This window comes from Crocuta crocuta, unplaced genomic scaffold (genome assembly GCF_008692635.1).
Source record: "Crocuta crocuta isolate KB4526 unplaced genomic scaffold, BGI_CrCroc_1.0 scaffold348, whole genome shotgun sequence".
NCBI classification, from domain to species: domain Eukaryota; kingdom Metazoa; phylum Chordata; class Mammalia; order Carnivora; family Hyaenidae; genus Crocuta; species Crocuta crocuta.
This window is the reverse complement of record NW_027529573.1, coordinates 7,486,152-7,512,090: the sequence shown is the minus strand read 5'-3', so window position 1 is coordinate 7,512,090 and position 25,939 is coordinate 7,486,152. Positions and strand designations below refer to the sequence as shown.

The window sequence follows — 25,939 nt, the reverse complement described above, 5'->3', positions numbered from 1 at the left end:
TTTAGCAAGTCTAGAAAGACTTTTGGCTGTCATTGCTAAGGGACAGAGTGCTAAGCATCTAGTTGGTAGAGGCCAGGGATGCTGCTAAATATCCTATAGTGTATAGGGCACAAGAAATAATTATTTGGGCAAAAATATCAAAACTGTTGAGGGTAGCAAACCATGCTTTAGACTAACTGTCTGCTGGTAGAGGCCATGACTGTCTTGCTATATTCTTCCAACCTTGCACTGTGATGAGTCTTAATAGGTGGAGTGAATGAATCGAACCCGAAGTTTAGCCATGATACAGCTTCACAAGGATTTCGTCCCTCCTTCTCATCAACATGTGGTTGCCTTGGTGCCTCAAATACACAGCTATCAGCTGTATGCTTTAAGTCCTTGGTATGTTAAACTGGAACTCTTAAAGGGATAGCAGAAAACACAGTCACCAATAGGGAACTAAGCATTATATTGCTACTCAACTACCTTATTCAAGTTTCTTAATCAAAAGCACCTGCAAGCTTACATGGAGGGAACAGAAGTCACATTTTTCTCTCAGTTAAACTGTGAAGAAACATGATATTAAATTGTTTTTGGCTGTTTTGTGATATGAGAAATGCCAGAGGGTCTTTTAGGAAGAATCCTTGAAATGCTTTATCTATCTATCTATCTATCTATCTATCTATCTATCTATCTATCTATCTATCATCTATCTATCTATCTATCTATCATCTATCATCTATTTATTTACCTTGTCTCTGCTAGCTATCAGTTTTCAATAAGAACTACACGAGCTTGAGAAAGACTGAAGAAGCCACCTAGAATTCAGAGCAAGAAATGTGCTCTGGGAATTGCGAAACCCATTTTCCAATTGTGGATGAGATGTGGCTCCTTCTTAATCAGATAAACTGATTGATATAAGCCTCATGCTGTGGAAAATTGAAGAACTTTCTGAGAAATCAATTAGGATTTCTGAAGACAGTCATGTCTTCCCTCCCTGACCCTACCTCAGCCCTCTTAGATTTCTTGCTAGCCTGAATCATTAATGTATTTTATGTATGTATGTATATATGTATTAATTTATTTTTAATGTTTATTTTTGAGAGAGAGACAGAGAGAGAGCGGGGGGGGTGGGGGGGAGAGAGGAAGACATAGACTCTGAAGTAGGATCCATGCTCCATGCTGTCAGCACAGAGCCCGATGCAGGTCTCAAACCCACTAACTGTGAGATCATGACCTAAACTTAAGTTGTTGTTTAACCTACCCAGGCACCTCTTAGTAATGTATTTTAATAGGAAGTCAAAACCTCAACAAATCATTACTCTAGTGTTTCCTGTCACACATTGCATTAGTTTGCCAGGGCTACCATAACAAAGTACCACAGACTGGGATTTTTAATGACGGAAATTTATTTTCTCGCAGTTCTAGAAATTATAAAGTTTTTTGCAGGGTAGATTTGTCCTGAGGAGGCCTCTCTCCTTGGCTTTTAGCTGACCATCTTCTACCTTATGGTCTTTTCCTGCATTTTTCTCTGTTTAATCTCCTCTACATTTTTTTTAATGTTTATTTATTTTTGAGAAACAGAGACAAAGCATGAATGAGGTAGGAACATAGAGACAGAGGGAGACATAGAATCTGAAGCAGGCTCCAGCTTCTGAGATGCCAGCACAGAGCCCAACATGGGACTTAAACTCACAATTAGTGAGATCATGACCTGAGCCAAAGCCATACACTTAACCGACTGAGCCACCCAGGCACCCCTAATCTCCTCTACTTTAAAGAGACAAGTCATATTGTATTAAGGGCCACCCTCATGACCTCATTAACCTTAATTATCTCTTTAATAACCCTACCTCCAAATCCAGTCACATTCTGAGGTATTTGGAGGGGTAGGACTTCAACTCTTGAATTTTGGGGAGACACAGTTCAGCCCATATCATACCTCTGCAGGACTCAGTATCAAGTAGGCGCTCAATAAATACTTATTCTTTTCCAGAGTAATCTGTTGTTTGAAGTAGAATGTGGTAGCCAACCTATGTAGCACATAGGGCACAGGGACAGAGGTCAACCTAACTGGTGTGATTTACAGCATACAAATTCTACACTGTCCCAAACCAGTGCAGATGGAAGCCTGCCCCAGTACTTGACAGTCCTATTCTTGGAGAGACTGAGTTTGGAACCCAAAACTGGGATGCTGGGACTATATTTAATATGATTTGGTTTGGGAGTTCTTCTGTTTGTATGTTTTCCATTTAGCAAGCCAGATTAATTACAAGGGGAAGAAGGCAATAACAAGGCTGGGAGAGTCCTGGAGAAGGGACTCCATGGGAAGGGCTCTTCCAGGAGATGACTTTGTGGAGGTCTTTGGATATGAAGAAGCGAAGGGGGAAAGAAGGTGCATAACTGGGTCCTAGTAAGCCTGGCATTGTGCTTGTTCACATGTAGCTTGGGGAGAGAGAGCAGATTGCTCAGGCAATTTGAGCTTGGGGCCAGTCTGGCTTCTGCACAGGGAATGAAAGAATCTGCACCCATAACATGATGATTCCTCTTCAAGTCAGACTTACTGCCAATTTCACTCCAGACTTCAGCATCCTTTCTGGTTCCCGGTTTCTGACTTCTTTTTTGACTACCTTTTAGTGCCTTCTGTGTCAGTAATAGTTACTGGATCCCTGGCCTATTATTCTGTTCTCTTGGTAGTTCCTACTTTTTTTTTTTTTTTTTTTTTTTTGGAGTTCCTGCTTTGGATTCACCAAAGTACTAGAGTTACCAAGGTCCAGGGTAAAGTCTCAGCCATCCTTTGCTTTACTTTCCATACATATCTTATTTTTCTTCTTCTTCTCTTCCTCTTCTTCTTCCATCTTCTTTTGTCTTCCTCATAACCCTGAAATTATTTATTTTTCTCTCTTAGTATTTTGTTGTTGTTGTTATTCCCTTTAATATTTTGTTTAGTGTTTTGGGTATGTCTGATTTCTAAATCCTAAATTCCTCTATCAACAGCTTTCCTGAAGAACCAGAGTTTATTTTTAATTCTTGCCTTCCTTCACCCAACCCTCACACAGAAGTTTCTCTCGCCCTACTTTTCTGCTCTGTTTAGAGATTACTTTCTATTTTCCAAAATGACAACTATTTTATGTCACTGTTTCAAGAGAACTTATGTGCCAGGGTCGAGACTTAGTGGAACACACACTAGACAAATCAGGTTAGTAATTAGACAAATGAGGTTACTAATCACATGAAGTCTATAGTCTAATGGGAGAAATGGATGAAAAAACAGTAAGCAAATTATCTATTTCTTTCTCAGTTCTATTAGTATTTTAGCAGGGAATTTTGTAGAGTCCTTATAAACAAATTAAAACCATTCTGTAATGGTAGTTCTCTAGACTTTGCATCATAGTGAAAGTCATATTTAGAAAAGAAGTATGTTCTTGACACTCAGATCCATTTCTGGCAGCTCCCACTTACTGAGGTTTGGGTAAGTAGTTAGCAGCTCTTCTCACTAACCCCCCACCAACATAAAGCAGACATGGAGGCCTGCTGAATATGGCTTTCTCACTTCAGCAAGACCATCCCTTCCTTGATGTGCCAAAGAGGGTGACTGAAGTAGGGTCAACTTGTGCTGCTCAGGGAATCGCCCTTTGCTGATAGTTAGGTATAGATGTTCAGTGTGCTGAAAATCATCAGTGAAGTGCATTCACTGCTGATTTCCTACCTATACATAGGACTGGAAAGGGAGAATCAGTCCCCAACATTTGCTCCCTGTCTCTCACTAGAAACAACAGCTATCCAATTTTATACTCTTCACTGTGTTTTTAGTGAAATTTCAGGGTTTGTGTCTTGTTCTCCTTTTTCATTTGCCTTATATTTGAATTATGTCATATGGACTTTAAAATGGTGAAAATTTCATGAATCTTAAATACCACTCAGATGTTAAAAGATTTTCAAATGGCAAGTTGTGGTAAACCCACATCCAGCCTATAAATCAATATATTCTCCTTAGACATTCAATCCATCCATCTTGCATGTTTTCATAATTCAGATGCTGAGCACTGTGTTTTCTGTAAGTTTGCTGTCAAGAGAGGGAAAAAAATCAGGGTTTATTGGATACCATTCCCATGCTAAACTCAGAGACAGACATTTTCCCTGCACAATCTTGGGTTAGGCATTATTTTCACCATCACAGATAAGACTGAGACTTAGTGAGTTTAGGTAAATCACCAGGAGTTACACAGCTAGTAGGTATCAGAGCCAAGATATAACTTAATGCTATTTCTATCTACTTCATAAATTCTTTGAAGGAAGAAAATGCATGGGAGAAGGCATGAAGGAAGGGTAGATATGGGTTTGGACTGGAAATTACATTTGTATTTTAATTTTACATAAGAATGAGATAACACTGATTGCTTTATCAAAGGATCCATCTCCCCTTGCCCTAAGTGTTAATGTCACAAGCATTAGGGAGACTAAGATGACCCTTGGAGCAGACTTATGTGTTTCCATGGCTGCACATGGCCAAATAGAGAATCAAGGATGCAAATGAAAAGGTTAGTATTAGATTCTGGAAGGAATAAGATTTGGGGAGTTATCCTCCTCGAGTGAAAGCTTGGCAACAAAATTCTTTGACTCTCTCTACCCTGTCACTAACTACAGTTGACCTTTGAACAACACAGTTTGAACTGTACAGGTCCACTTATATGTGGATTTTTTTTTGGTAAATACAGTACAGTAATGTGAATACATTTTATCTTCCTTGTTATATTCTTTTTTTAATGTACCATATAACCGTTAATTTTTTAATGTTTATTCATTTGTTGAAAGAGAGATGGAGACAGAAAGTGAGTGAGGGGCAGAGAGAGAAGGAGACACAGAATCTGAAGCAGGCCCTAGGCTTTGAGCTGTCAACACAGACACAGCCCCCCATGAGCGGCTCAGACTCACAGACTGTGTGATCATGACCTGAGCCAAAGTTGGACGTTAAGTGACTGAGCCACCCAGGTACCCCCTGCCTTTTGATTTTCTTAATAACATTTTCTTTTCTCTAGCTTACTTTAGTGTAAGAATAGAGTATATAATACATATACAAAATATGTGTTAATTGACTATGCTTTCAATGAGGCTTCTGGTCAGCAGTAGGCTATATTAGTGGTTAAGTTTTGGAGGGAATCAGAAGTTGTATGTGGATTTTCAACTGTGCGGGAGTTAGTTCCTTTAACCCCTGCATTGTTCAAGGATAAACTGTATAAGGTTTTATTGAGTACAAAGGAAAGTCCTTTGGGGGATGTTTTACCTGATAGAGGGAGATGTGATCTTCCTCTCACAGAGCTTACACTTTGCAGGTGGAGAGAATATCCATGCAATATCCATGCAGTTATTGATAATGGCAGATGAACTTATAACACACACACACACACACACACACACGCACGCACGCACATTCATATACACATAGACTGAAATGCAAAATAGGATTACAACACTTTTGTTTTACTCTACTGCATTATATATGTAATTGAAAGATGCATCACCCAACCATTTGGAGGCAACTACCAACCTGTTCTAATAATTTATTTTCTTAAAATCAGTGTTAGGAATCCAGTTTTTCATGAGATTGTTGAGTTAATTGGAAGTAATAGTAGTTCATTCAGTTCAGCTTACTTTGAGTGAACAGAGAAAATTCAAGCAAGAACCTTTAGCCTGAATCCTGCCTTTTTCTTCAGAGCTTGGAAGTCAGGAGGCAGCTATAGCCAGATATCTGACTATGAGGGATGTGGGATGAGACCACTCAGTGCCAGCTTGCCCAAAGAATTCTCTGTAGAGATTTGCCTGAGGGCATGCTATGGCTTAACATCAGAAAAGAACTACACTAATTGCTGTTGTAGTTGAGAGAAAAGAGAATTCTCTTGGGCTTATGTAGTCAGGGAGAGGCAGGGCTTGATCTGGTTTATAAATTTTGCTTCAGGATGGAGCAAAGATGGAGGCAAAGTTGGCAAATAGGAGATTACTATGGGGTGCTCAAAGAAACTCTTCTCTGAGGACTGGGGTATACTAATGAAGGATTAGAGAGGTTGTGACCACAAGAAGAGGAGATTGGGAGTGCATTTTCAGAAAATGTTGGGAAATTAGCAGAATGTGGACTTGGATTTACTAGCAGAAGCTCTGAAATCAGGATCAGCCTGGATCAGGATCCCATTTTATAGTTTGTGTATGATGCTCCAAAATTTTCTTAAGTTCTGTGTGTTTTGATAAGGTCAGCATCCTCCTTTATTTCTATGTTCATTACATCTAGCTAACCTTATTCTGATGTCTACATGTAGATGTAATAATGGCAGGAAAGGAATTCAGGGAAGCTGATTTAATGTTCCTTTTCTTTGTGTGGGGACTTCTAATGAAATGACATGGTAGACTGTGTCTATGTTGTTTTGGTTTCTCAGGCAGTATATGATTTTTTTCTAATTGACTAATTTGGTTAAGAAATGTATGTTTTTGAGATAGTGTAACTAATTCATCAAGAATTAAGCAGAACTGGCTCAATTGTAATCCTTTGTCCTATTTCAGGTTTACCACCAATAAATTGTTGCAAAACTCAAGGTTTCCAAAACTGGCTAATCTATAGAATTTTGTGGGAAATCTGAAAGTGCAGATTCCTGGGCTACAATTGGAAAGATTCTGATTAATCAAATTATTAGTCAGGTTGGTATAGAATTTGTCTGTAATTTTTAAAATACTGATTTTAAAAAGAAGATTCTCAGCCTACTTCAAAGGTACTGAATGGAGCGACCTAGGAATTTGTGTTTGTAACAAATCCATCACATCAATAGTTTCTAGCTGAAGGATTATTGAGCCCCAAACTCTCTTATTTCCCTTCTCATTTCTAGCCACCATTTATCATTCTTTAACCAGCACCTCCTCCAGGGACTTAATTCACCCAAAGTGTACTCTAGCAGCCTGTTACAATAGCACTGCACTGCCAGAGATGTGTATTTGGGAACATAGATGCTCCTCTTCTGGCTTTGTGAGCAGACAGGGATAAGCACACTCAGGTACAACCTGAGGGTTCTGAGGAAGCCCTGGAGGTCAGGATACAGCAGTGGAGAATTAAGTCTCACCCAAGAAGTTCTCTCACTTTTGGCTATTCACCCTCTTTGACTTATAGCTAAAGACTGTATTGTTACGAGTATCCTGTGAAGTGGGAGATGTGCACAGAACTTTCAAATGTATGAAATCCTAGGCTTATAATCTAGGCAAAGAATTTCTTGTATGTATTTTATTTTCAATTTTTTTCCCCCTACAGCTGGTCTGGGGAGACTATGATACACTTCTTAAAATTCCATGCAGACCTACCAAACTTTCAGCAGGATCCTAGTATAGAAGGAAAAAGATCTCAGTGTCTGGCTAGATGTGATATGCATTCTCAACTCACACTCCCTGCCCCCCCTCCCCCCTTAATAGACATAGTGTACGCTGCAGAGAGCAAAGTGTAATTTTAAGAACCTTGTAATTCTTTACAAATTAACACACCAGATGGTGTTTATGGGAGCCACATAGTGAGGAATATTTGGGACGATGTGAGACATGTGTTCCAGGGTTTCGGCCTGCTTTCTACTTAGTTTAGTTTTTAACTAACATGCTGCAGAAATGCTATTTGCCTCATAAACTTTTCATTGGTTCCAAGTGAGGGCAGATGCCCCAAGAGATGATTCTGTTATGGGGCAGATTCCAAGAATTCTCAGGAAGAAAGGCATCAGAGAGGCCTCAGGAAATGCCTGTGTTTGCCCCTTGGTCACATGGTGGTGGCCTCCTGGGTGTTGGCGCTGGAGGTGAGGAGCAGCCTAGACCTCCTTTCTGGGTTTGGGGTGGTTTGGGAAGTTGAGAAAAAGCCCAAGGCTTGATAAGCTCTGCTCCTAGAAAATAAAAGACAGCACCAAAGGGCTAACAATGAAGTTAAGAGGTCTAGATTGGGGTTTGCTAGTGTATAAAGAAAAATATTTCTTCAGTTATTTTGACTGTCCAGATAATATTATTTTCTTTCAGTTCCTCGAGTGCTAAGACTTACAGGTACCAGGATCTATGTGGCTGCTTTCTTGATAGTGCTGTCCTTTTGGAGGTGGCATGAGAGGAAGGAGAGTGTGCGAAGATTGGAGAGGACAGGGGAAGGCAGTCTTCACAGGCTTTTGCAAAGACCAAAAGAAGTGAGATTCGATGTGGGTAGGGCAAAAAGGCTTGGTTCTCAGGCGTGCAAGGAAATCTCTTTGGAGTCCTCTGGGCATGCAGAAAGTGCTGAGTACTCCCAAACCATTAGTTTCCTCTTCCCAATGTTTCCTGGGAAACTCTTTTCCTTGCAGTAGGTTGGCCAAGAGAAGGGTACCAGGTATTTTCTATTATGGGCTGCTTCTTTGTCCCAGTCAGGATTCTGCTCATCTCTTAGAAGCGCCATTTCACGAAACCCATTTCCTTTTTGAATGTAGGGTCATCAAGCTTATCTACTCTCACCTCCCACTATTCCGAGAAGGATTTGGTAGAAGCCGTTTTCTATTTGTTTTTTGTCCCAAGTGTGTGTATCTTAATTCTGTGCATGTGATTGAAGGCTTTGATTTCCATCTTCTTCCTGCTTATGTGGGAGTTTTGAGCAGGGAAGGAGGAGAATGAGTGTGGAAAGAGAGTTGGCAGCGATATTACTCTACCATTGGTGAAGATACAGCTATCCTTCCACCCTACCTCTGCAGAAAGGTAGCCTTACTGCCCAAGATCCGTATCATGTAGTCATGTCAACCAATCAGAATACTAATCACATAATTTATATTCAATGCATATTTGTATGTACATATCTACACATATTTCTAATTAGCTTAACACCTAGTCTGTGTAAGGCACTTTGTAAGAAGTTTCTGAGTTCCACAGACATGTAATTGGCTGACAGCTTCCTGTCTGCTATGGACTGATATGTATCCCTAAATTCATATGTTCATGAATACCCTAGTGTGATGGTATATGGAAATGGGGCCTTTGGGAAGTGATTAGATTTAAATGGGGTATTAGAGGAGGGCCTTCTTCATGAAAGGATTAGTACCCTTATGAATAAAGATACCAGAGAGCCTGCTTGCTCTCTCTCTACCATGTGAGGACATAGTGAGAAGGCATATGTCTATGAGCCATGTGGAGAGCCCTCACAAGAAACCAAACCTGCTGAATGTTGGTCTTGGACTCTCTGGCTTCCAGAACTATGAGAAATACATTTCTGTTTGTTAAAGTGCCCAGTCTATGGCATTTTGTTATGGCAGCCTGAGCTGACTGATATACTGTCCTTAAGCTTCTGTGCCTCCTACTGGGAAGAAGGAACAGATACATGACTATATCATGACAAGCTTCTTAACAAGACAGTATCATACTGATGCATCTGTATGTTTGCATTTTACCTTTAGAGTGTGAAATTCAGTTCACAGTGCAAGATATTTGCACAATATGTTAAGTACTGCCTGAGTGGGAATTGTTAATAAAACACCAAATAAATGGCTCTTTTAGTGATAGGATAATAATATAGATGGCTGCAGTCACTCAGAGGAGGATGGGCTCCTATGAACTGAGAGGTCAAGAAGGTGTGATGAAGGAATTACAACATGAACTGGTCCCTGATACACTGTTAAAATGAGGCACATGGAGACTAAGGCAAAAGCACTCCATATTGATAGACTTTCCATAAACTAAGGTAGCCCTCTTCATGAGTATTTTCTGATTTCTGTGAACTCTCAACAATGTGGGCACAGTTATTGACCTCTTTTTGAGATGGTAGAAAATGCCGTACACTAGAGATCTTTTAGGTGTTGATGGCTTTAACTGTAACTGAGTGGTTAGGGGCCTATGCACTTAAAAATGAAGTGGAAGTTTAAATTCCATGAAATTTAAATGGTTTATTTAGTATGGGTATATATGTGTTTTTGTGTGTGTCTAAAATCAATGGAAATTTGCACTTCACCTTGGCTACTTTCATCTCAACTGTAAAGATAAAATGGCATTTTTTAGCAGTTTTCCTAGTTCACGGTCTCTCACAGGCTTTGAAGGAATGTGTGGTTAATTAACCCAAGGTTGGGAGCTGGGGAGGGTAGGGGTCTTTGATGAAATATGTCTTCTGTGCAGGGTTGTCTGGCAGATAATCACTGAAGCTATACCTGTGTTGATGGAATAAGTAAAAGAGCAAGAATTGTAACATTACACAGGTGCCAAGCACTTCCTATGGTTTTGAGCAAAAAATTAGGTGAAATTTATTTTTAGGACCCCACATTTTCCAAATCATTCATCCCCTGAATACATTCTTCCTATCCATAGGTGCCTACTTGGAACATCCATTTTTCTATACATAAACAAGTATTTCTGGGGAGGCTTCTTAGAAGTTTCATGCTAAGTTTTCGAGGAGAAAGTTCACACATTCACCAGTCTCAACAAGCTCAGCTTCTACTATGCAGCCACATGAAAACTTCATAGATAATGCAGGATAGTAAATTGTTAACATCTGCATTATTTGACACAGTATCTGGCTGAAAGATATTGTCAAAAGGGGGGAAGATCTTTAAGGGCTAGATCATTTTAGAAACACTTCCTAGAAGGGGATGATTTTGAGCTGTTTCTTGAGGAATGGGTAAAATCTGGTTAGGCAAATGGTTGAAGAAAGAATGGTCCCTTTCATCTAGGCACTAACGTGAGTCAAAAAGTCTGTCAGGAAAGAACAAATTGTTCAGAGAGGTGGAATACTACAAAAAGGAGGTCCAGCTCTGAACATTTTAAATACAGGCCCAAGAGTTTAGTAGAAAGCAAGGATCCAGTAAGAGTTAAGTAAGAACTGAGGGACTGAGCCTGAGAAATGAAAGCTTGATTTTGACATGCCATACTGAAGAGTATAAGGGAGGGAAATGTGGTGTTAGAGACCTACCCTGGGTTAGGTGGTTTCCACGGGCAGAAAGATATGAGAGAGAGCAGAAATCTTAGAGACTTTGTGATGGACAAATTCTCAAGGCTACTGACTAATTGGCTTTTATTAGGATTTAGAGCTTAGACAGAAATTAGTGCTAGGGAAAAACTCTGTGACTGAAGTGAAGGCCTGAGGTCTCAGGGAGTGCTCTGAGCTGTGTCCATTGGGGACCTTGCCAGGGTCTTCCTCATCTACCACCCTGCCTTCAAATTATTTCGATCTGGTATTTTAAGGTCTCTGATTTTGTCAGGACATTTTTGGTTGTAGCTAAGAGAAACACAACGTAAAGCAACATGAGGGAATTGATTCACTCATGAGAGCAGGAAGTCCATTGATAGATACTTTGGCTTTAGGTGCAACTGAATTTAGAAGCCCATATGTTTCATTCAGAGATTTAATAAAATTGTTTGAATGCCTATTATGTGCCAGGTACATGTGCTAAGGACATAATAATAAGCAAAACAAGACTGTATCCTCATGAAGTGTTACTTTACAAGTTAGTATATAATGGAAAGTATGAAGATATATAATGGAAAATACATCCAATATGTGTATCGATATTGCTGGGGCAATAAATAGGGTCTGGGGTCTTACCAATAATGCCATCTTGATATTCTTTCTTATATGTTGATGATTCTTTCCTTGGGCACTGACAAGTTCTCGGAGAAATGTCAGATACATTTTTTCCCCCTGACACATGGTCATCAGTTTTTTTTTTCCCCCTCGCTACCTTTATCTACACCTCCGAATGCATCCCAGGTTCCAGGAAAGGTGGGTTGTGATGTGGTCAAAGTATCCTGATCATGGGCTTGATTTGTGGCCACTGCTAAACTTTTATCCATTCTAGAGAGATATCACCCATTTCTTTCCCGGGAGAAATGTTTAGAAAGACCTACAATCTCAGAATGTGATTTACACATAATATAAAGGTATTATGAAATGTTCAAGCTTCCATAAATAATGGTGCTATTTGTAATAAGAATATGATCCTTATATGCAGGATTTGAGGGTAGATGGGGAACCCTCCAAATAGGATAGGATGACTGCTGGATCAATAGATCATTTTTTATCCTCCCTCCCATTGTCTAAATTATAGGTTTAAATGACAGGAACATGTGTTAGATATAACGTGCATGGCCCATTACCGCTTTCTGCCATTGTGATGATCTTGACTCCCACTTCTTTCAAATAACAACAATTTGAAGACTGGGCATTTGATTATCTCCTAGAGTCACAGCTATCTGATATTTTGAAGATTTCTCATACATTCGATCAAGTTGGCAGGTACCTTTGAGAAAAAGGAAAAGAGTGATTGACATCTGCCTTCTCACAGCCATTTCCCACATTAATATCATACTTAAAACTCACAGGAAGCCATGGATCTGAGGGAAGCACTGAGGTGATAGACTTATATTCTCAGGTCCCTCCATGAGGGACCACTTGTATTGAATTATGTATTTATGGTAGGATGAAGAATGGCCTTTAAATAAATAGTTGATTTCAAAAAGTTTTTAAAATTAAATTTTGTTGTTTTATAACTTAGGAAGTTGGTATGAGTTCTATAATATTCAGAATATCATATAAATATATTGCACACATCTTCAGTATTTCAGAAATGGTGATGGATATTAATATACTAAAAATGAGAGAAAGAAGAAAAAAGAAGATCCTTATCTAAAATAGAGGGAATTTTATTTCCCAAAGAGACAAAAGATAATATAAACAAGTTATTGAACTAAAATACTGAGTTTTTCCTGAAGACTAATTGTGAAAATCAAAATTTCTCTTAATCCTTTTGTGTATGATTAAATGGAACTATGAATGTCTTCCTGACAGCATCTGATACTTTGGCAAACAGGACTTGAGTTCAGAGCCAGAGAATGGGAGAATAAAGTATCCCCTATAAGAATCCAAATCAGGAAATTCCTTCCCCTTTCCTCCCATCAGTTCAAGCCATGGATCGATTCCAAATGTGTTTTGTAAAATAGACCCCAAAGACTAAAACAAATAAAGTTTAATACTCATGCGCCTCTCTAGCACAACAGATGGTAACTAGAAAAGTAGCCTGGAGCAATGTAAGAGAATACTCGAGCCTGTCTTCCTCTTTTTTCCTTTTTTAAATATCAGTATTTATTAAATAGCTCTCTCTATTATAGACCCACTCTCTGCAGGTGAAGATAAAGAAGGCAAGTGGAGAGCAGCTATGAGAAAGGCATATAAGATCCATGGACAAAACATGACAAAGGAAATGTAACTAAAACTGATAATTTTTATTTTTAAAAATTTTTGGTAACATTAGAATGGAAACACACGAAACTCTTGAAAATAACAGAATCCTAGAATTTTAGAGATAGAAGATAGTTTAGACATAAAAAGGAAAATCCCTGGATTGTGAAGATGGAGGTCCTGGTCAGACATTATAAGGAGCTAGGTGATCAGAATAAGTTCATCCCTCTGGACCCTGTTCTCACATTTGAGAGGAGCCACAGGTGGGGAAGGAGAAGAAACCAACATGGACTGAGTTACGTAGTCTGGGTTAGGGACTGTGTTTACTGTTACAGATCCTGTTTCTCTTAATGTTCACACCAATCCCACAGAGTAAGCATTATCCACATTTCAGAGATGAGGAAGCCACAACTGACTGCTACGCCCCAACCCCTTCTGCCGTGCCCTGAGAGCTTTCGCATAATGAGGGATATATTCTTGATGTTTTTTTTTTAATTAAAAACATTTTTTAATGTTCATTTATTTTTGAGAGACACAGAGGGTCAGAGCATGAGTTGGGGAGGGGCAGAGAGAGAGGGAGACACAGAATCCAAAGCAGGCTCCAGGCTCTGAGTTGTCAGCAGGGAGCCCAGTGCAGGGCTCAAACTCATGCACCAAGATCATGACCTGAGGCAAAGTCAAATGCTTAACTGACTGAGCCACCCAGGCACTCCTCTTGCTGAGTTTTCAGACTCTTACATTCCCTGGTTCTGTAACTTGTCTCTGGCCCCTTTGTTGGACAGATCATAGGTTGAGGGTCTAGAGAAGTTGTCAGGTCACTTAGATGGCTATTGACAGAGTCCTTACAACTGGTTTCTGTTCCCTTCTCTTTAGCAAAGCCTGGCAGTAAATGAATGATTGACTTAAGACAATGCCCTTTTGTTTTATTATTAGCCAATGATGTCAAAATGAAGACATAGGTCTCCTTTCACTTTGGTTTGTTAAACTATTTTTAGCTTATAAGCTTGGAGGGTGAGGGAGAAAGAGCTCCGTGAGGCTCCTAGTTGATTCCCTGGGAACTAGAATTTGCTTAAGATGATCAAATATTTCCAATAACCTATTATGGAAAATACATTTATCTGGAGTTTTTGCCCCTTTTTTCACCTCTTAGAAATATCTCACATTAGTTATCTATTTAAAATGAAGCGTCCCAAAAATTTCTTCCTTAAAGAGAAATAACTTTTCCTTTAGGAATTCTTGTTTTTGGCAAAGTTTTCTTTCATACATTATCTACCTGAGTGGAGAAAGCAGAAGTCTAGGTAACCCAAAAATAGTTTCTACATAGTTTCCAAATCAATTTTCTCATTTTTTTCCACAGCAAAAATACTTTCCTAATTACCCTGAATACTGTTAATGCCTTTTATTGTTTCCAGCACATTGACATCATGATTGATTGTCCTGCTAACCTGGTGAAAAGATAGGGCATATATTACGCTATCCATTGTGTTCATGAGAAAACTCAGGTATAACAAATGGGCAAATTGTTAGTCCAAGATCACAGAGCCTAATAATGGATGGCTGCCACTAGGAGGCAAGATTTTCTTTTCTTCTTTCTTTTGCTTTTCTTTGTGATTGGCTTCCTGCCCAAGTTAGGTTGATAATTTAGAAGTATTTCCAACCTAATAGAGGCACGGAGTGATGGTTTGCTATTCCCCATTTGCTGTGTTAATCTGAGCATTAAGGATCTACTACCATTATTCCTGCACATATACCTTATTTAAAGAAATTAGAGCCAACAGAGGGCCAATGTATTAACGACTTCAGCCAGTGGCCAAAATTTCCAAAGTTCTAGTCCTTGCCTTGCCATTTCCCAGCCTTTTAAAATAGAATAAATATGGCACCCAAGTAACCTGTATTTTATTTCATTGTTTTCAGCCAAAGATTTGGAAGCTGGAGAAACCCGGGATTGCAAATACTACACAAACAGAATCCTGACAACACAGTGACATGGAATGCCAATGTCACTAGAGATTCTCTGAATTTGCAGATCAAAATATGGTTGGCAGTAATCACACTATATATAAGCTCTTATAAAAAAAAAAAAAAGGTAGCCTGTCTCTACAACTTGTCAAACCTCTTCCTTTACATCAGGGAGAAAATGCTGGTCAATGCCACTCACTGTCCTCCTAAAACCCGCCTTGCTATTTCTTGACTGGATGTGTCTCTTTTTGCTACACTGTCATCCCTTCAAGTACCATCCTCTTTCCTTTCAGATTTTACCCAGGACTTAAGGCGTAGCTAAATTCCCCCACTCCTCTGTGAGACTTCTTGACTTCCCAAATGCAACATCTCCCTCTTTTGACCAACTAATTTAGCTTGTTAGAGTGTTAATCTCTGCATAGTTGTTAGTGTTCTTAATTTCATGTTCTGCTTTACTCTCCAGAATTAGAAGCTCCTTGAGCATGAGGATCATAGATCTCACTCTTTTGTGAGTCTCTCACAGTGACCAAAATGATGCTTCACATCTAATGAACATGCGCTTTGCAGTTACAGGTTGTTGGTGCCAAAGGGACACAGAATCCCATATTGACCTTCTTTTCACAGAATAAGGCAATGGAGCCTTTCTACATGTGTCTGTAACAACCCCACTTGCAATCTTGAATATTACTATTACCCCTGTGGGTACGGTTGCCTGATCTAGCACATAATATTATAAAATACACAGTTAAATTTGAATTTTAGGTAAATAATGATTTATTCTCTTTTTAGTATAAATACATTCCCTAATTATCTTTTCTAAAGGTTTTTATTTAAATTCCAGTTAGTCAACATAAAGTATAATATTAGTTTCAGGTATACAATATAGTGATTCAACACTTCCATACAATACCCGATGCTCATCATGACAAGTGCGCTCCTTCATCCCCATCCCCAGTTTTCTTAAATTTAAAATTAAGAAATGATAGCTGACCTGCATAGCTTACTTCACTCGCCTTACCTTAAACCTGGTCCTGTTGGATCCTGCTTTTATTTAAAATTTTGGTATTTGTTCAACATGGATATTTGGGCATTAATTTAATTTTTTGAAAATATTGCATTAAAATATTAGATATCTTGATTATCTGTGGTGCCCCTGAAGCGTTATATATGAGGGGAGTGACTTACTGCCTTCTCCCTAATCCCAGACCTGTTCTGGTTTTATTTTTTCTTTTGTAAAATGGTGATAATGGGATGTCACTGGCAGGATAAAATGATACATGTGTCTGACACTCAGCATTTTTTTCAACAATCATTCTGTATATCCACACTCTCTTGATCTTTTTGTTTTTTTGAATTAAAAGTTTCAGTGATCCAATCTCCTTCTCTCATAGCCACATGTTAGACCAAACTCATAAATGTTAGTTTTTCAAAATGAGTTTTTGTTAACTCTCATAAATGGAAAGGGCATAGGAAATCTGCAGTTCTCAGAATGATCATGGTCTGGACCTTCTCAAAACTGCCCTGTATTTTCATGGCAAATCCTGTTTGTAAGAAGAAAGCCAAGGAGGGGCGCCTGGGTGGCTTAGTCCGTTAAGCGTCCGACTTTCGTTTAGGTCATGATCTCACGGTTCGTGGGTTCGAGCCCCGTGTCGGGCTCTGTGCTGACTGCCAGCTCAGAGCCTGGAGCCTGTTTCAGTCTGTGACTCCCTCTCTCTCTGACCCTCCCCTGCTCACGCTGTCTCTCTCTCTCTCTCTCTCCTAGAAATAAATAAAAATAAAAAAATAAAAAATAAATTAAAAAAAGAAGAAGAAAGCCAAGGAGAAAATAAACAGCTCTGGCTGCTACACCTGTGGCACAGCTGGATATGGAGACAGGGTAGCAAAGTCCCACTTGCTGTGTGACCAGCTTCCCTCCACAGAGAAAGCAGCACACTGTTCTTCTCCGTATACTTTCCCTTTCCCTGGAGCTATTCGTACACTAATATTTCAATGTTGTAAAATGTTACCACTTTATTTTAAGCTCTTTCTACTTATAAACTTCAGTGTATATATAAGAAATGGTCAGAATACCAGTTTAGAGAGTGGCAAAGAGATGGGGTTTTATAAGATTTTAGATGATTAAAAATAGATACCCAAGTACCCTGGTGATGGTTTTTAAACAAAAGCCATATAGGGTTAGGCATCAGACATTTGTTCACACACACACACACACAAAGTTAATTAAGAAAGTTGCAGAAAAAAATGACTGCTAAGTCTACTTGTAAGTAAAGTTTCAGCTTTATGCATCCAGAATTTTATCATTGGAAGAGAACATCTAGAAATCTCTGGAATGATAATTTTTCTGGATACTCAAAACACTTATCTTTGTTATCATTACATCATATTACCAATTACTGTGGAGACCGATATGATTCTGCATAGACTTGCGTATGGAACAAGAATCAGCTCGCCAGTAGGACCATACATAGATAAATCTTCAGGGGGCTCCTGGGTGGTTCTGTCCATTGAGCATCCAACTTCAGCTCAGGTCATGATCTCATAGTTCGTGAGTTCGAACCCCACATTGGGCTCTGGGCTGACGGGTACAGAACTTGCTTGGAATTCATTTATTCTCTCTCTCTCTCTCTCTCTGCGCCTCACCCCCATTCACACAACCCCCCCTCAAAATAAACGGACTTTATAATTAATTAATTGATTGATTGATTAATTATTAACAGAGTATTTGACTAAAGTCTAGATAATTTAATAGATTTGACAAAGCTTTTGAAAACAATTTTCTCTTAAAGGGGAGATAATACCATCCATAAAGTTATGTAGAGCTTTTCATCCATAGGAATTTTGTTGCTGCTGTGGTTTTAAAAAGATTATAGTAACTCTATTTGGTTTAATTATTTTACTATAGCCATCTTAAAAGGTAGAAAAAACAAAGGAAAATTAAAAAAAGAAACTATTTGGTGAAATTTCCAAACTTCCAAGTGAAAAGGAAGAGATTTTGGGAGTTTTCATTTGTTTGTTTTGCCTTTATCTCTGGCTCTTAGAGTCATGGGAGACCTTTTCCTCATGATTTCAAGCTCTGGGTTCCTTAATATCATATTTAACAAACTAGTGCATGACAGAACAGAGATTACAAACACTTTGTTTTCTAATAGAATATCTCTTTTGACTTTGATACAGAAGTTGCAATGTGGTCTAGGATATATTGGTATATTGGTATATATTGGTATAATAGGAATTATGAGTTCTGGTGATTTATTTTAAATTTCTTTCTGAATTTAGTTTTTATCATCTCAATCCTTTCCTCTTCAGAAGGATGCTTATGTGAGAGAGAAACAAAAACAAAAATTGTATTTGAAGGCAGAAACAAACATTCTTGCTGTGTTTAGCTAATTAGTAAATATCTAGAGAAAGAGAAAAATGTACTCCCATGAAGTTGAATGTGAACATTATGTGTAAACCATCCTGAGAATGTATTTTTTCAACAATTTAAATTCTTATTTTAAGAATACCCATTTTCGAGACAAATCGTATTTGCTGTGTATTGAAAAAAATCTTTCTCCCTCCCTCCCTCTCTCTCTCTCTCTCTCTTTTGGCTCATATTCTATCCATCAAGTGTGTTTCTGAATAAAAAAAAAATTCCTTGCCTCTAACATCGAACTTTCTAAATCAGAGATTATTTCTCTTCTCTTAATAGACTGGAAGAAAAGAAAAGGGAGATCCTCTAAACATTGCAATTGATAAGATGACCAAGAAAACAAGAGACCTGAGGAGACAGGTACTGTTTTTGTTTTTATTTTAAATGCATGGTACTTTGTGGTGGTTTCCAAGAATGTCCTTTTCCCAGATGCCTTCTGCTGGCCTTCAGGTTGCTATTCTTTATAGCATCAACACGTACACGGAGCATTTCATCAACAAGGTAACGTCTGGTGCGAGGACAGATGTGACAGCCTCAGGAGGTGTGGTGAAAACACCCTCTGAAGAGGCAGCATGCTCACTGCCCAGAAACAGTCTTCCCAGGTAGAGACTTGATGAATTCACTGTCTTCTACATCTGTTTCTCAGGTTTCCAGATCCAGATATGCCAAGAGGCAGACTCTCATTTCTTCTGGTTCTTAGATCTCATGATTCCCAAGGCCTTACGTGAATAAACAAGAATGCTAATGGTTAATGAAAAGCACAACTCTTAATCTGATGGGCTAATTCAGGTCTCTGACCCTGTGTATTCCCTTTGGTGACACAAATCACCAGGGGAATATTTGCTTATCAGACGGCTCAGAAGCAGAGGACCAAAGCAAGGAAAGCTAGTTGGATGATTTGAATGGCTAATGCTATCATTAGTCTAATGGGTCTATTTTTGGGGGTGAAAATAATCTCTGGTCAGGGCCCATTTCATCTTGAAAGTGCTATAGCAATACCGATAACACTATAGTCTGGTAACCCTTATTTTGTTTCCATGGTGAGCTCCACTTTCTTTGGTAGTGTTCTTTCTCTAGAAAAGTTAAACCATCTGTCAAGTTACCATGAAATCCACACTTGAGTTCTGCCTGAGAGGCATCCTGTCTCCTGCTGGTAGCTTTGCATATATCCATCTCATTTATTTGGTGTTGGTTGTGTTCCTCAGCTAGAACCAACCACTTCCCTGAGGCAACAACAGTCTTCCTTTCTGCAGCTGGAACAGCTAGACTGGCAGGGCCACATCTAGCACCCCCTGCTGTTACATGTCAAGTACAGACAATATTAGCCGGGTGCCTAAGCAAAAAATGACCAGGAACATGTTGGAAGTAGTTTGAATTGGAGAAAAACACCCCTTCTAATTACTACTTGGGAGCTTCTCGGTTCTCTTCAGGATATCATCTGCAGGGATAGACATGCTTGAGCTAATGTCCTCCAGAAAATCACAATTAGTTCTGGAATATGAAGACTCTAGTTTGCCCAGCTAATAGGTCCTTGTGGGGAAGCAATTCCTTTTTATTTTGCCTTCAAATGAGAAAGAATAAAACATTGTCTTAAGCCAAATGGATATGTGGCCAGATCTATCTCTTTGCCTTCTTACACTGGTTCTCCATACAAATCCCCCATGTGATATGAAATGATATGGGTAGTAGGAATTGGGACTGGAGTTAATGGAAAACACTGAATCAGGTGTCCAGAACCCAGGGTTTTACTTCTAGCTCTGCCTCTGAACTAGCTGTGTGAGTATGGATTTGCCATCTCTTGGTTGTCTTTTCTTATATATAAAAATAGGGAGTCATAATAGATCCATAAGCTGTCTATAAGCTGCATGAGATTGAATGGGTCCAATGGAAATCTGCATTTATTTCCTATGCCAGAGGTCCTAACGCTTGATTATCACAGATTTTGAAGCACTAGGAGTGCAATTTCTCTAGGGCCTGCCTTTGGCTATATTGTCAACCAGGCAAAATATCTGAACTGAGTCGTCTCACTTCCTCAGTCTCTTGCTTATAGTGGGACCATTCTTTTACATTCAGGAGGCAGCAACTTCAGCTCTCTGAACTCATGAACCTATCAGAAAAACTTTTTTTGTTTTAATAGGAAGGAGTGTGGAAAGCATTCTTTATCCCAGTGTTAATATTCTCAGAAAACGGTTTACTCTTTCTACCTGAGGGTAGTAGTGAAATTTGAAGGTGGAATTTATGGTAGAACTTGAAATGTTTAGGTGACAAGTTCCTTGGAGAGCTTCTTTTAGGATGGGAGTGGAAGGAATGTGTCACCCTTTGAAATCATTCCATGTACAAAAGCATTATTTTTTCTGTTCACCTTTCCCAAAGATTCAGAGGAATAAGGGTAAAGAAAATTGTTTCATGATATTAAGATCCAAAAGTCATGGGGCATAATTTCGCACCAAACCCCTGAATTTGGTTCAAACATCTTTCCCTTTCCCAATTTGCCTTTCTAGAACTAAGGTGGATCCCATCTGCCAGTTCTATCCCTATGCATATGCTGGGATATTTTTGTCTTTCTTTTCATCTCTTCTGTTTCTCCATGTACACCTGTAGTGGTACAAAAGCCTCACTGATTTAAACAGAAGCCACCTAGCACTTATGCAAATGGAACATGCAACTACTTTGATTAACATGTCTCAGGTAGATCTTTATCTTAGATTTGGGTAGTTAATTGGATTAACAAGGTTTTATCTGAGTACCTGATAGCAGCTAGGTAGTGTGCCTGGTGAATGCTAGTGGTTCAAAGGAATGTCTCCCTGTGGCTGAAACACTTTCTGTCATTTCCATTACTGACAAGCCTTGTTAGAAGAGGTTTTAAATGGGAGCCCTCAGTTATCCATGCCCACTTCCTCTTACTCATGAAATTCTTTACACAATAATTAGGGTAATCAAATCTCAACGGGGAAAACAAGTTGAAAACAAAGAAAAACATTTCCAATGACTTTTCTTAAGTTTCTATGCTTTGAGTTTACTGCCTCTTCCTCATAGCTCTAAGATTGGGTGGTGTCCTTCAGAAGGGTGACCCTGGAGTCTTACAAAGTTCTGGTCACCAAATTAAAAAGAAATAAAGTCAATCATGATCATTATCTTGAATTTCCCTAATTAAAAAAAAGTAGACTTAAACTTGTAGATACCTGAAAAAGATCAAGAGTAATTGAATAAAAAGGATTTCTGTTTAAGTAGGATTTTCAAATAAGTGGATCCCCTTCCTTTAGGCGGTATATCCCAAAGGAATGTGGAGTCATAAATTACGAAAAAGGTTGCAGGAACCCAAGGGTGTTATTTAAACATGACTGGCCTAAAACCGTCTTGCCAATTAACCCCATGAGAGTGGGCAGTGGTACAGCAGAATCCTCTTAAGAGTATTTTGTTTGGAATTAAAAATGAATTTAGGGGAATATAACTGCCAGCTTTAAGCATTATGTTTTAATTTTAGAGCTTCAGGCACAGTATGCCCATGTCTGAGCTATTGTCACTGCTGTGATTCTGGAATCAGACCATTATAAAGACAAAAAGTTTTGGCTGACTCTCTGCTTGGGTACCTAGTAGCCCACATGGTCTTCTCATCCTTTAGAGAGGACTCAGTCTGTGTCTGCCAGCTGCTCCTCGATGTCCTCCTTGTATGTGCGGCCTGTGAACTATTCTAGGCATAGTCTCTTGATTTTCTCTAAGCTTACAGAGAAGCTGAACTACCCTGGCTATTATTTTGGTCCTGTTATTAGTCTTTTTTTTCCCAAGTTGATAAGCAAATCAGGACCCAAATGCTTCCCAATGAGAAGCTAATAAATAATAATCATAACAAGTCAGGGTGTTGCTAAACTTAGCAACTCTCTCATTCCCAAAACTAATCAAGGGCCTAATTCTTATCTCTTCACCCTTAATAGTCATCACAGTAATTCCAGCAATGAGATTCAGTAAGTGTCAACTTGACAAAGGCGTCAATTTTGCTATTATAATCAAAACACTTTCAATGAACAACAAACATCATGTATAGAATGCTTTTAAATTGGGATGAAGACTTAATAGAATAGATTATGTAATAGAGGATTTAAAATCAAGCATAAAATGTCACTGGGTGGTATGTTTAAAGGTGTATTTGGGGCACCTGGGTGGCTTAGTCAGTTGAGTGTCCAACTTCAGCCCAGGTCATGATCTTACAGTTTGTGAGTTTGAGCTCCACATCGGGCTCTGTGCAGGCAGCTCAGAGCCTGGAGCCTGCTTTGGATTCTGTGTCTCCCTCTCTCTCTGCCCCTCTCCCACTCCTACTCCATCTCTCTTTCTTTCTCTCTCAAAAATAAAATAAAAACATTTAAAAAAAAAAAAAGAATAAAGATGTATCTATCAAGACTCAGTCTCCATAGAAAACTTAAATAAGAAGTATGACTAAAGGTGGGCAATGATCAGCAACTGCTTCTAAAATTACTGCCTACAAAATGAAAACTAAGTTAGAGCTGACATGTATTGAGTTCACACAATGTGCCAGGCACTGTTCTAAGTTCTCTCCATAAATGGGCCACATTTAACCCTCATACCAGCCAGCTCTGTGAGATAGAAGAGACATCATCGTGCCCATTTTAAAAATGAGGACATGAAATGAAGTAGTGCACCCATGGCCATGTGGGGTATGGGTACATACAGGCTTTAGCCCAGGCAATCTGGTTGTAGGGTCTTTCCTCATAACCCTTCCCCATCCTGCCCCTCTATAGAACCAGCATATGCAATTGGATTGCACATACACTAATATACTCTAGGGGTTGCAGCTGGGAAAGGAGGTTCACATAAATATATAGAGGTGCTTTATGGTTTCCAACAGCACCTTTACTACTTCAGGGTTTGGGATAGGCGGCATGTACATACTGCACACAGAAAAAAGAAATCTGTGGTGAATGTCAAAAATTTGGTTCTTAGTTGTGTTATGATATTGTCTCTCAGGTTTCCAGCTGTTATAGTTCATTGGGTCTTCTTTTTAAAAAGTGCTATTATGTTTAGGTATCTAGCTTCTCGAAGTGTGAATTATAGATTTTGCAAAACATTTACAGAAAAAAAAAGGAATTTTAAGGCATTCAATTCTTTTTCTCACATCTGCTCATGATGGGGCCAATTATTTTTAGAGTCATTGTAAGAAAACATTTTAAAGTCATTTATTTAGAGACTTAAATCTGCTTTTCCTCTTAAGGACAGGAGGCTATCTATATGGCTACAATAAAAATTAAAAAAATAAAAATAATAATAAAATAAAGTATTGATTTCCTCCAAATGGTAAAGTTTGTGTTCTTCACACTTTCCGAGCTATGTCAGGGCTAATAATCCCCGGAATTTGTTCCCTAGGTCAGATTGCCTTGTTGCTGTAGAAATATGGAGACGAGGAAATGATCATACAGTGATAGGGATTTGAAATACAAAACATAAATAACTCAGAGACAGCTGAACACATATTGCATCAGAAGCACCAAAGATCAGAATCAAAAGAGCAAGGAGGAGGACTGAGGTGGAAGAGAGCTCAAGAGCCATCCTTTGGACATGCCTCTTGAAGACGGGTTATACATTTGAGCTACCTCTACCATAGGAAAATCCTGATATGATAGCCCTGAATGTCAGAGCACCACATAAACTTATTTATCTCCTGGAAAATACTCATTAAGAAAAGTTTAAGGTACATGATTTCATCAGTTGGAAACATTTCTGAAAATATTACCATGGGAAAGCTCTTCCTTTATGAAGACAATGTTCAACTCATAAAGCAATTTAATTTATTTCTCTGAGCCGGCACATAGTTGATTATTCACACATTAGCACAAGCTTGACCTCTCCCTCACTAGCAAGTCTAGATCATAGAAAGAATCCAGTAGTTTGATCAACATTGAATAATCATACAACACGCTATACTGAGTGGAGGGATCTATCACCTGTGTTTGAATAGGGAAATGCTCAATTAAGTGGAAGCTCAGCTACTGATTTGTTCTCTTCTGCTAATTTCTTCAAGCCCTGGAGGTCAAGGAAAGGTGGGAAAGGGAAAGATAAACAGCAATGACTGAGTCCCCAAACACATTCAAGAGAATGTCTGCATTTGGCCCAATCTCTGACAGCTTCTCTTCCAGTCAATGAGAATGCCATCAAAAATCTTGACATGAGGGGCTTCTGGGTGGCTTAGTCTGTTGAGCATCTACTCTTGATTTTGGCTCAGGTCATGATCTCACCGTTTGTGAGTTTGACCCCCTTGTCAACCCCAAGTGGCTCCTTGTGCTAGTAGTGTGAAGCCTGCTCCAGATTCTGTGTCTCACTCTCTCTGCATCTCCCCTGCTCTCCTTCTTTAAAAAAAAAGTCTTTATCCTGACACTGGACAATCCACAATAGGATTATAATAAAATACTATTATATTGTCTAGGATGAAATTCCTCAGCAGGAAAATTTGGATGATTTTCAAAAATGATGATTTAAACAACAAGGATTTTAATTTTTTTAAGAATGTCATTTTAGCTTACTAGAACATTCATTTCAGAACACTCATCTTGATTAAATGAAGTTGGCCCATAGTCATTGTTGGAGGATATGTTTAGGCTAGGATTTCTTATCCAAAACTGTCACTGAAAGGAAGATAACTTTAAAGTGTGTTGTACAAGAGTTTGCCACTATGGTCTGAATTGAAGTGTTTCTAGAGCTGATGAAAGCAGCTAATCACCTTGACTCTAACTGAACTGAACTTGAACATAACTAATTCCAACATTGCAGCCAGTTTTTGGTCAAACATATCTGTTCCATTTGAGCCCTCCTTGCTGAGATTATCTTTTGTTACCTGAAATGACTTCTGGCATCAGTTTTCCCAGGGGAAATTTCCACCAGGACAGCTGATATTTCTTTATATCCCCATTTCCCAAGGAGGTTATATACATCTGAAATTTAGAAAATGAGTCATCTTCCTACAGGCTCTACCTTTCCTGCTGTCACCACCAGCCCTGGTGGCAGCCCATTTGCCCTAGGATCTCATCACATTGTGCCTTCCTGGCTCCCATGAATGTCGCTGATAATGGCTGAGGGAACTCAACAAGCCTCTTTGCGTGGGTAGAAAATTGTGAAGAAGAAGCTGTGCTTATAATGTCCATCTGTTTACTTTATATGCCCTTGTGAAGAAGAAGCTGTGCTTATATGTCCATCTATTTACTTTATATGTCCTTCTTGGCTGAATGAAGCTTCCAGGATACCTGAAAGCCAAATCCTCACTGCACCCCAACCCTACACAATTGTGGGCTTTCCACTGTGATCAACTTTCCAAAAGGTTTACAGCCCTGTACAGTCCCTGCCATTATCATGCCTGAACAGGAGTTCATCAGTCACTCAGTCCAGTGGATTCCAACTCCTAC

At 39.0% G+C, this 25,939-nt stretch overlaps 1 protein-coding gene across 4 annotated transcripts in view; it reads left to right on the top strand.

Moving 5' to 3' along the window:
- Window positions 1-25,939, top strand: part of CTNNA2 (catenin alpha 2) — a 957,624-nt gene that overhangs the window by 672,915 nt on the left and 258,770 nt on the right. For all 4 annotated transcript variants that reach the window (XM_077761685.1, XM_077761684.1, XM_077761683.1 and 1 more), the window contains exon 7: window positions 18,813-18,893. In XM_077761685.1, coding sequence (XP_077617811.1) covers window positions 18,813-18,893 — 81 coding nt within the window. The remainder of the gene's footprint in view (window positions 1-18,812; window positions 18,894-25,939) is intronic.